This window comes from Balaenoptera musculus, chromosome 3 (assembly GCF_009873245.2).
Source record: "Balaenoptera musculus isolate JJ_BM4_2016_0621 chromosome 3, mBalMus1.pri.v3, whole genome shotgun sequence".
Taxonomy (NCBI): domain Eukaryota; kingdom Metazoa; phylum Chordata; class Mammalia; order Artiodactyla; family Balaenopteridae; genus Balaenoptera; species Balaenoptera musculus.
Window position 1 is genome coordinate 109476494 of NC_045787.1, and position 12445 is coordinate 109488938.

A 12445-nucleotide genomic window follows, 5' to 3' on the forward strand; every position below is an offset into this window, starting at 1 on the left:
TTTCTTATATATTAAACATCTCACATGTACAAGATGTCTGGATGTAATCCTATGCCCATAGCCAAATTTACTGTTAACCATCCCAGAGTAGAATATACATTTTATTACTTTTACAGTATAAGCTGTAATTAAATTTGCCTGAACAAAGGCATATTTTGTCTTAGACCAAAAACTATTTTTTGTTTAGTTTGTGTCCTCACTATAGTGCAAGGTATATTTTGACTGAATTCAGTATATTCACATGATTGATAAGCAATGGCAATCAGCAAACTGATTGTCATTAACTCTAGACTAGATAATAAACTAAATGCATACCAGAGACTTACTTAACTATATCATAAAAGCTCTTTTTAACAATTCCATCATTCAGAGTCTCTTCAGAGACCTCCCTACCTTTTTGCTCTTTGGAAAGCTGTTCAGCTTGGTCCCAAATTTCGGTGGCATAGAGGAAGTTGGATGTAACCTGAACATAGCTGGCTGCCATGTGGTGGATCCTCTGTGGAATGGTCACTGAAGAACCACTTGCTGAAGCACTACTGGCCCCAGAAGAATAATTTCCCGAATTGCCTGGTGACAGCTTTGGAGAAACAGGGGAAGGCATCCCAGCAGCTTTGCTACACACAGAGAAACAGGAAGTTTATTCATATGAATATGGTGAATGTGAGGAAATCGATGTACTACTGGCTCTTCCTACATGAAGACTTTTAAAATTTAAAGATTCTTTTAAACTAGAAGAGTTTCCAGAGAAGTACAATTTCTTTTAAATAAATACTTAGCTCACTGAAGACCACTGTGAATTATCATTTTATCTAGACTCTTTCCTTTAACAAACGGGAACAGAACAAAAGATGGGAAAGAAGTGAGGAAGTCATACACCTTAGTAGTAGCGGTTCCAAGACCTAGAAGCTACATCATCTCACTCCCAGCTCAACACACTTTCCACCTATTTGGGCAAATAATTAGGTACTTTCCAACTGTTTCATAGAAAGCTGGGTGTATTAACAATTAACACACAAAAAATGTGGTAGTAGATGGAAACATCTTATTTTGAACTCCATAATTTCTGGTACTTTCCTAGTTTAACCAACTTATTCAGAGCTGACAAAGAAGAACAGCTTTCTCAATCAACTGCAATCATCTCAAGCTTCCTGTCAATTAAGCATTTCCTAGAAAACACATGTTGAAATCTGGCAGGTTCATTTCAGCAGTACTAAAATTTCTGAAAAAGCCCAAGACCATAAAAAAAGGAAAATCAAACAGTAGTTGAGGGGAGAAAAGCTATTTGTTAAGAATATTTTTATCTGCACTTTTAGCACTTTAAATGTGCTTAAGAAAATACATAAAGGCAAAAGGCAGACTGTCGATTAGCATAAACACAATAATTGAACAAATAAACTTAGAAAAAAAAAGATTTCATGGTGTTTTTCCTCCTTTTTGTGGGTGGGTGGGCTGGGAGTGATGTGGGAATGGAGGAGAAACCATAATCATGCCACTGTTGTTAGATTTGTGTCAAAACATGAGTAAAGATAAGCTCAAGGTGATAAAAACCCAGCTAGCCATAGAAATCAAACTGTGAGAAGGGTTGAGGTGCTGTAAAAAACTTAGACTTCTGCAGGTGAAATGTCCCCTCTTTAATCTAAGATCATGTTCATGATATTTTCAACTTAAAAAAAAAAACCAGAAAAAAATACTTTAAAAAATACATTATTAGACATGGCCTTAATTTTTTTTTAAAGTTGTCATCTTTCCATTTTTGGAAAGTGGCCAAACCCATTCCACTTTTACATAAAAATAAATAAACTTGTCATATAATATTTTATAGAATAAAATTTACCCACCTTCCCAAGCCTGGTGATGGTGCTTGAGAATTATTATAAGAATTCTGTGGAGAAAAGAGAATGTACTTAATAAAAAACAAAAACAAAAACAAAAAACAAAAATACACTACTTATGAAGTACTAAATATATTCAAAAGCATTGGGCTAGTACTGATCTTAAGAAAGTTTACAAACTTAAGAAACCAAAACGTGTGTGTGTGTGTAAATGTGCAACAGAAGGAAGTTATTTAGATGGGAGCTGGGGTGTTCTGGAAGACTGAAAAGGAGAGACAAAGAATGAGTAACATTCAGATGGATAAAGAACAGGGGAGAAGGCAAAGAGAGGTAAGTCATACTATGTACAAAGGCTGCAGAAAAGAGAATGTATATGACCCATATAGTTTATCTACCGCAAAGGTTTAGAAAAGGAACGAGAGAACGACACAGAGAGAGAGAGAGATCTTGAGGGCCTTGCAGGTCAGGGTAAGAATCTTTGACTTGACTTGACCCTGCAGGGAATGATAAGCTACGAAAGGTTTCCAAGTCATAATCAGGGCAGAATTTTAGGAAGACTTATGTAGTGCTATCATGAAAAAACGTAAGAAGATATTTTAGGAAACTAAGAGAATAGTTTAAGGATGGATGGTAGTGAAAACAAAAGACCATTTAAAAAGTATAAATTAGGTTTTGTGATAAAAATAGGCTACATCTACTGAAATATTATTAAGAGTTACTGAATATGGCTACATAGGTTCTACAATCAGATAGGGGTGCAGTTTAAACATCAAACTATTTGAAAGTTCCCAAATAGTAGCTTCTCCCCTGCTCTGGTAGGGAAAACACGAGGGCACTTCTGGGGTGGAGATAGGAGACTTTATAAATTTTGTCCCCTGGGAAACAGATACTCCTCTTTTGCACACTTACCTTCAGGTGCTCTGTTAATGTCTTTGAATACTTCAGAGCAGTTTCTTTCTTCAGTTTGAATAGCCTCAGGTACAGCAAAGACTGGCATCGCAGGCTAGCCAATGGAAAAGGGCAGCTTATTTACCACCAGGACAACAGACTCTGGCCACATCTGTATAGACAACCTTTGCGTCGTGCCAGACTACATGACTGGCTCATGGAAGCAGAACATGGCATAAGGACAACAACACTAACTCTTAGGCAAAACCAAAAGATGTGATCTTCTTATGGTACATATGGTACCCTAGGGAGAGGAAGGAAGGGGAAGAGACCTAGGACTAGCCTCCTATTTGTTGACGTTCAAAAATCAAAACCTCACCCACAGGACACCAACATGTCATTATAACATATGGACTAAAAAAATCCCTGTGGGGGAATTGCCTGGCAGCCCAGTGGTTAGGACTCAGTGCTTTCACGGCCACGGTCTGGGTTCAATCCCTGGTCAGGAAACTAAGATCACGCAGGCCACATGGCGTGGCAAAAAAAAAAAAAAAAAAAAAAAAAAAATCTCTTCAGGGCAGAATCTCTACATCAAATTACAATATAAATAATGTAAAACAGTAAAACTAGGGACTCAACTATGAATATCACAATTCTTTCTTTTTTATACATCTTTATTGGAGTATAATTGCTTCATAATGATGTGTTAGCTTCTGTCGTACAACAAAGTGAATCAGCCATATGCATACACATGTCCCCGTATCCCCTCCCTCTTGAGCTTCCCTCCCACCCTCCCTATCCCACCCCTCTAGGTCGTCACAAAGCATCGAGCTGATCTCCCTGTGCTATGCAGCTGCTTCCCACTAGCTAAATATTTTATTCGGTACTGTATATATGGCAATGCTACTCTCACTTTGCCTCAGCTTCCCCTCTCCCCCGCCCCATGTCCTCAAGTCCATTCTCTATGTCTGCCTCTTTATTCCTGCCCTGCCACTAGGCTCATCAGTACCATTTTTTTTAGATTCCATATATATGCATTAGCATACAGTGTTTGTTTTTCTCTGACTTACTTCACTCTGTATGACAGACTCTAGGTCCATCCACCTCACTACAGATAACTCAATTTCATTTATTTTTATGGCGGAGTAATATTCCATTGTATATATGTGCCACATCTTTTTTATCCATTCACCTGTCGATGGACATTTAGGTTCCTTCCATGTCCTGGCTATTGTAAATAGTGCTGCAGTGAACATTGGGATACATGTCTCTTTTTGAATTATGCTTTCCTCAGTGTACATGCCCAGTGGTCGGATTGCTGGGTCATATGGTAGTACTATTTTTAGTTTTTAAAGGAACCTCCATACTGTTCTCCATAGTGGCTGTATCAATTTACATTCCCACCACCAGTGCAGGAGGGTTCCCTCTTCACCACACCCTCTCCAGCATTTACTGCTTCTAGATTTTTTGACAATGGTCATTCTGACCGGTGAGAGGTGATACATCATTGTAGTTTTGATTTACATTTCTCTAATAATTAGTGATGTTGAGCATCTTTTTATGTGCCTCTTGGCCATCCATCTTCTTTGGTAAAATGTCTGTTTAGGTCTTCTGCCCATTTTTTAATTGGGTTGTTTGTTCTTTTAATATTGGGCTACATGAGCTGTTTGTACATTTTGGAGATTAATCCTTTGTCCATTGTTTCATTTGCAAATATTTTCTCCCATTCTGAGGGTTGTCTTTTCGTCTTGTTTATGGTTTCCTTTGGTGTGCAAAAGCTTTTAAGTTTAATTAGGTCCCATTTGTTTATTTTTGTTTTTATTTTCATTACTATAGGAGGTGGGTCAAAAAAGATCTGTGGTTTATGTCAAAGAGTGTTTTTGCTATAAGAGTTTTATAGTGCCTGGTCTTTCATTTAGGTCTTTAATCCATCTGGAGTTTATTTTTGTGTATGGTGTTAGGGAGAGTTCTAATTTCATCCTTTTACATGTAGCTGTCCAGTTTTCCCAGCACCACTTATTGAAGAGGCTGTCTTTTCTCCATTATACGTTCTTGCCTCCTTTGTCGTAAATTAGGTGACCATATGTGCATGGGTTTATCTCTGGGCTTTCTGTCCTGTACCATTGATCTATACTTCTGTTTTTGTGCCAGTACCATACTGTCTTGATTACTGTAGCTTTATGGTATAGTTTGAAGTCGGGGAGCCTGATTCCTCCAGCTCCGTTTTTCTTTCTCAAGACTGCTTTGGCTATTCAGGGTCTTTTGTGTTTCCATAGGGATTGTAAGATTTTTTGTTCTAATTCTGTGAAGAATGCCATTGGTAGTTTGATAGGGACTGCACTGAATCTGTAGATTGCTTTGGGTAGTATAATCATTTTCACAATATTGATTCTTCCAATCCAAGAACATGGTATATTCCTGCATCTGCTTATGTCATCTTTGATATCTTACATCAGTGTTTTATAGTTTTCTGAGTACAAGTCTTTTGCCTCCTTAGCCAGGTTTATTCCTAGGTATTTTATTCTTTTTGTTGCAATGGTAAATGGGAGTGTTTCCTTAATTTCTCTGATTTTTCGTTGTTGGTGTATAGGAATGCCAGAGATTTCTGTGCATTAATTTTGTATCCTGCAACCTTACCAAATTCACTGAATAGTTCTAGTAGTTTTCTGGTGGCATCTTTAGGATTTTCTATGTATAGTATCTGCAAACAGTGACAGTTTTACTTCGTTTCCAATTTGTATTCTTTTTATTTCTTTTTCTTCTGATTGCCGTGGCTAGAACTTCCAAAACTATATTGAATAAGAGTGGCGAGAGTGGACATCCTTGTCTTCTTCCTGATCTTAGTGGAAATGCTTTCAGTTTTTCACCATTGAGTATGATGTTTGCTATGGGTTTGTCATATATGGCCTTTATTATGTTGAGGTAGGTTCCCTCTATGCCCACTTTCAGGAGAGTTTTTATCATAAATGGGCGTTGAATTTTGTCAAAAGCTTTTTCTGCATCTATTGAGATGATCATATGGTTTTTATTCTTCAGTTTGTTAATATGGTGTATCACATTGATTGATTTGCGTATATTGAAGAATCCTTGCATTCCTGGGATACATCCCACTTGATCATGGTGTATGATCCTTTTAATATGTTGTTGGATTCTGTTTGCTAGTATTTTGTTCAGGGTTTTTGTATCTATGTTCATCAGTGATATTGGTCTATCATTTTCTTTTCTTGTGATATCTTTTTCTGGTTTTGGTATCAGGGTGATGGTGGCTTCATAGAACGAATTTGGGAGTGTTCCTCCCTCTGCAATTTTTTGGAAGAGTTTGAGAAGGATCGACGTTAGCTCTTCTCTAAATGTTTGATACAACTCGCCTGTGAAGTCATCTGGTCCTGGACTTTTTTTGTTTGTTGGAAGATTTTTAATTACAGTTTCAATTTCATTACTTGTGATAGGTCTGTTTATATTTTCTAATTCTTCCTAGTTCAGTCTTGGAAAATAGTACCTTTCCAAGAATTTGTCCATTTCTTCGTGGTTGTCCATTTTTATTGGCATATAGTTGTTTGTAGTAGTCTCTTATAATCCTTTGTATTTCTGCAGTGTCAGTTGTGACTTCTTTCTCATTTCTAATTTTATTGATTTGCATCCTCTCCCTTTTTTTCTTGATGAGTCTGGCTAAGGGTTTATCAATTTTGTTTATATTCTCAAAGAACCAACTTTTAAGTTTTGTTTATTTGTTTATTTATTTATGGGCTGCATTGGGTCTTTGTTGCTGTGTGCAGGCTTTCTTTAGTTGTGGTGAGCGGGGGCTACTCTTCATTGTGGTATGTGGACTTCTCATCGTGGTGGCTTCTCCTGTTGCGGAGCATGGGCTCTAGGTGCGTGGGCTCTGTAGTTGTAGCTCGCAGGCTCTAGAGCATAGGCTCAGTAGTTGTGGCGCACAGGGCTTAGTTGCTCCGCAGCACATGGGATCTTCCTGGATCAGGGATCGAACCCATGTCTCCTGCATTGGCAGGCGGATTCTTAACCACCGCGCCACCAGGGAAGTCCCCAACTTTTAGTTTTACTGATCTTTGCTACTGTTTTCTTCATTTCTATTTCACTTATTTCTGCTCTGATCTTTATGATTTCTTTCCTTCTACTGACTTTGGGTTTTCTTTGTTCTTCTTTCTCCAGTTGCTTTAGGTATAGAGTTAGATTGTTTATTTGAGATTCTTCTTGTTACTTGAGGTGAGACTGAATTGCTATAAACTTCCCTCTTAGAACTGCTTTTGCTGAGTCCCATAGGTTTTGGGTTGTCACGTTTTCATTGTTATTTGTTTCCATGTATTTTTTTATTTCTTATTTGATTTCTTCAGTGATCTCTTGGTTACTGAGTAGCACACTGTTTACCCTCCATGTATTTGTGTTTTTTACAGTTTTTTTTCCTGTAACTGACTTCCAATCTCATAGCATTGTGGTCAGAAAAATGCTTGATATGATTGCAATTTTCTTAAATTTTCCCAGGCTTGATTTGTGACCCAAGATGTGATCTATCCTGGAGAATGTTCCATATCCACTTGAGAAGAAAGTGTATTCTGCCACTTTAGGGTGGAATGTTCTATAAATATCAATCAAACCTATCTGGTCTATTGTGTCATTTAAATCTTGTGTTTCCTTATTTATTTTCTGTTTCCTTATTTATTTTCTGTTTGGATGAGCTGTCCATTGATGTAAGTGGGGTGTTAAAGTCCCCTACAATTATTGTGTTACTGTTGATTTCCCCTTTCATGGTTGTTAGCATTTGCCTTATGTATTGAGGTGCTCCTATGTTGGGTACATAAACATTTATAATTGTTGTATCTTCTTCTTGGATTGATCCCTTGATCATCATGTAGTGTCCTTCCTTATCTCTTGTAATAGTCTTTATTTTAAAGTCTATTTTATCTGATATGAGTATTGCTACTCCAGCTTTCATTTGATTTCCATTTGCATGGAATATCTTTTTCCATCCCTTCACTTTGTCTGTATGTGTCCCTAGGTCTGAAGTGGGTCTCTTGTAGACAGCATACATACGGGTCTTGTTTTTGTATCCATTCAGCCAGTCTGTGTCTTTTGGTTGGAGCATTTAATCCATTTACATTCAAGGTTATTATTGATATGTATGTTCCTATTACCATTTTCTTAATTGTTTTGGGTTTGTTTTTGTGGGTCTTTTTCTTCTCTGTGTTTCCCACTTAGAGAAGTTCCTTTACCATTTGTTGTAAAGCTGGTTTGGTGGTGCTGAATTCTCTTAGCTTTTGCTTGTCTGAAAAGCTTTTGATTTCTCCGTTGAATCTGAATGAGACCCTTGGTAGGTAGAGTAATCTTGGTTGTAAGTTATTCTCTTTCATCACTTAAGTATATCCTGCCACTCCCTTCTGGCCTGCAGAGTTTCTGCTGAAAAATCAGCTGATAACCTTATGGGGATTCCTTTGTATGTTATTTTTTGCTTTTCCATTGCTGTTTTTAGTATTTTTTCTTTGAATTTAATTTTTCTTAGTTTGATTAATATGTGTCTTGGTGTGTTTCTCCTAGGGTCTATCCTGTATGGGACTCTCTGTGCTCCCTGAACTTGGGTTACTATTTCCTTTCCCATGTTAGGGAAGTTTTCCACTATAATCTCTTCAAATATTTTCTCAGACTCTTTCTATTTCTCTTCTGCTTCTGGGATCCCTATAATTCAAATGTTGGTGCATTTAGTGTTGTCCCAGAGGTCTCTGAGATTGTCTTCAATTCTTTTCATTCTTTTTTCTTTATTCTGCTCCTTGGCAGTTACTTTCACCATTCTGTCTTCCAGCTCACTTATTTGTTCTTCTGCCTCAACTATTCTGTTATTGATTCTGTATTTTTCATTTCAGTTATTGTGGTGTTCATCTCTGTTTGTTTGTTCTTTAGGTCTTCTAGATCTTTGTTGAACATTTCTTGTATTTTCTCAATCCGTGCCTCCATTCTATTTCCGAGATTCTGGATCATCTTTACCATCATTACTCTGAATTCTTTTTCAGGTAGATTGCCTATTTCCTCTTCATTTATTTGGTCTTGTAGGTTTTTACCTTGCTCCTTCATCTGTGACATATTTTTTTTGCTGTCTCTCTCTTTTTTTTTTTCTTTTGATGGTTGGGATTGTTTTCCTGTCTACTGGTTGTTTGGCCTGAGGCTTCCAGCACTGGAGTTTGTAGGCTGTTGGGTAGATCTGGGTCTTGGTGCTGAGACGAGGACCTTTGGGAGACCTCACTCTGATGAATATTCCCTGGGGTCTGAGGTTCTCTGTTAGTCCAGTGGTTTGGACTCGGAGCTCCCACAGTAGGAGCTTTGGCCCAATCCCCAGCTCGTGAACCAAGATCCTACAAGCCGTGCAGGGTGGCAAAAAAAGAAAAAGAAAAAGAGGGCTTCCCTGGTGGCGCAGTGGTTGAGAATCTGCCTGCTAATGCAGGGGACACGGGTTCGAGCCCTGGTCTGGGAAGATCCCACATGCCACGGAGCAGCTGGGCCCGTGAGCCACAACTACTGAGCCTGCGCGTCTGGAGCCTGTGCCCCGCAACGGGAGGGGCCGCGATAGTGAAAGGCCCGCGCACCGCGATGAAGAGCGGTCCCCGCACCGCGATGAAGAGTGGCCCCCACTTGCCGTTAACTAGAGAAAGCCCTCGCACGAACCGAAGACCCAACACAGCCAAAAATAAATAAATAAATAAATAAAGTAGCTAAAAAAAAAAAAAGAAAAAGAAAAAGAAAAAAATAGCAGAGCAATAACAAAGAGTGAAAAATAAAATTAGACTAGGAAACTAACAGATATGTTAGAAAGAATATAAAAATAAAAATATAGATGAAACAACAATTGGAAAGTAAAACAGAACCACAATAGTAAAAAAGAGAAGGGGGAAAAAAAAAAGGAGAAAAGGCCTTGGCTGTGTGGGTGGGGCTTAGGCAGGGGTGGGGTTTTTAGGCTGTGGGCAGGGCCTATGTTTAGGACCCACAGGGCTGGAAAAGGCCCTGGGGGGCGGGGGTCAGGCCTAGGCTCAACAAAACAGAAGGGGCCCAGGCGTGCCTCTGGTTTGCCCCGAGTGGGCGGGGCAAATGCCCTCCTCACCTCTCCTGCTCCTCAGGTCCTGGAAGGTCCCTCCCACTTGCCTCTCCTGTTCTCCCCCACCCTCCCTCCTACGCCCCCAGGACCAACACAGCCCGGAGCGGGCCTCTGAGGGCATAGGACCTGGCCTGAGAGCTGGGCAGGCTTCCTGGGCCAACTGGGCAGGGGAAACGCTAGGTGCACTCCCCCCGATCCGAGCCCCCGAGGGTCCCTCCGGGCGTGGGAACCCCTCCCCCATCCCAGCCACCCCTCAGCGGCACCGTCCTGTCCTGCCTCCACTTCTGCTCTCCCCTCAGTCCCCCCACGTCCTACCCGGTCGCTTGGGGGTTCCTCCCGTCTCCTTGGGTGTCAAGGTCTCCCACCAGCGTCCGGCAGGCGCCCTAGTTGTGGGGAGACGCTAACTCCGCGTCTTCCCATGCCGCCATCTTGACTCCTGGCTCTGAATATTACAATTCTGATGTAACATATATAAACCCAAAGCGGCTTACAAAGGCCCTGCATGATCATCACTGCCTACCTCTCCAGTTACTTTCACTTACTTCTCCCTGTCTTTTAGTTCCTTGACAGAAAGTTTCCAGTTTCTTTCCACTATCCAGCTGTGTACATGTTTCCTCTACCTAAGGATTAAGTATACCTACATTTTACCCTTATAGTTACATAAACTTTTCCTTCAAAGTACTTAATTCATATACTTGTGTGGTTATTTGATTAATTTCCGTTTTTTCACACTAGACACTAGACTCCATGACAAATAGGACCATGTCAGTTTTTCCCAAGACTGCACTCCCAGTTGTTAAACATGTGCCAGGTAAAGTATATACCCACAACAAATAAACTATCTCTCTGGGAACAAGCAAACAAACCATATTCTTTATCCTGAGCAAGCTAGATGTTTGCTCCCTAAGGTAAGGTATATGTATATGTAAATGGAGAGAGAGGCTACCAAAAGAAGAGCCTGGATTTTTTATAGTGTCCACCTTTACTTCAATACACAACAGAAGTCTGAGAGTAATAAAAATAAACTATAGTTAAATATTAAAAAAACCCCAAAAAACCAGAGCCTGAAAAAGTGACCACTTAAGACAACAGAAAGTTCTAATATCAGTCCCCCTCTACCAAGGCTTTTGCCAAGAGGGCAATGGATCAGACTCACAACAACTTAAATATTTCTGTAGGAATTCTGAGTTATTTTCTACTTTACCCATCAAGAACAGATTTATGACTGAGTTATGGAAGGAAGATTCAAGGATAACTTTCAGAAGAACATAGCACAATTCATTATGAAACTGCTTTGTCATCTAGCAGAGGCTAAAACACACAACACTTACCAAAGTACTGTGAGTCTTTTATCTGCAGCTGTAGCATCTGGTGCCAAGTAATTCTTTAGCTTCATGGTGTATCTGTGAGATAATATAAGAAACAAATGACACAAAATATAATACTTCATCTGTCTTATGACCTCTTTAGTCCTCTAAACATTAGAATCAAACCTAAATAAAGGCAAAAATACCCACTAAAGCAGAGGTCCCCAACCCCCGGGCCATGGACTGGTACTGATCTGTGGCCTGTTAGGAACTGGGCAGCACAGCAGGAGGTGAGCAGTGGGCGAGCGAGCGAAGCTTCATCTGTATTTACAGCTGCTCCCCATAATTCGCATTACCACCTGAGCTCCTCCTCCTGTCAGATCAGCAGCGGCATTAGATTCTCATAGGATCATGAACCCTACTGTGAACTACGCATATGCGGGATCTAGGTTGTGTGCTCCTTATGAGAATCTAATGCCTAATGATCTGAGGTAGAGCTGAGGTGGTGATGCTAGTGCTGGGGAGTGGCTGGAAATACAGATTATCATTAGCAGAGAGGTTTGACTGCACAGAGACCATAATAAATCAATTGCTTGCATACTCATATCAAAACCCTATCAGTGACTGGCAAGTGACAATTAAGCTGTATCTTACAGAGTAGACTGGACATAAGCAACACACTTTGGGTGTCACTGTCTCCCATCACCCCCAGATGGGACCATCTAGTTGCAGGAAAACAAGCTCAGGGCTCCCACTGATTCTGCATTATGATGAGTTCCATAATTATTTCATTATATATTACAATGTAATAATAATAGAAATAAAGTACACAATAAATGTAATGCGCTTGAATCATCCCAAAACCATCTCCCACCCCCGGTCTGTGGAAAAATTGTCTTCCACAAAACCAGTCCTTGGTGCCAAAAAGGTTGGAGACTGCTGCACTGAAGTGTCTAGTTCTCCTTATCCAAGGACAATAAAGGACTAAGGATCCTCTTTAGCTTTACTGTATATAATTATATTAGTCTTTTCCTAGAAGGACCAGAGAAATATTATTGCCAGTGATGTGGCAAGTCTTCCCACTTACTTGATGAGCTCCACCGTCTCTGAATACATAAGGAATGGGGATTTGGATTCCTGAGCATTTTTCTCTAATGCATTCCCACATTCAATGAAAGATACCACAGCATCAAGATAGTATACAGCTTTCTCAAACCTATCAGACTGAAGAAAGGAGAATAAAGGTAAATGAGAGCCACACTGATGTACTATGAGAACAAATGAAGATTTACGTTAATTTGATTAAATATATAAATGTGAGA

General features: G+C 39.7%; 1 protein-coding gene across 6 annotated transcripts in view; it reads right to left on the reverse strand.

Moving 5' to 3' along the window:
* The window catches only part of AFF4 (AF4/FMR2 family member 4), a 97639-nt gene that overhangs the window by 8162 nt on the left and 77032 nt on the right, over window positions 1-12445 (reverse strand). For all 6 annotated transcript variants that reach the window (XM_036848450.1, XM_036848451.1, XM_036848445.1 and 3 more), the window contains 5 exons: window positions 12211-12347; window positions 11148-11219; window positions 2742-2835; window positions 1839-1882; window positions 394-614 (listed from right to left, as the gene is read on the reverse strand). In XM_036848450.1, the coding sequence (XP_036704345.1) occupies window positions 394-614; window positions 1839-1882; window positions 2742-2835; window positions 11148-11219; window positions 12211-12347 (568 nt within the window). The remainder of the gene's footprint in view (window positions 1-393; window positions 615-1838; window positions 1883-2741; window positions 2836-11147; window positions 11220-12210; window positions 12348-12445) is intronic.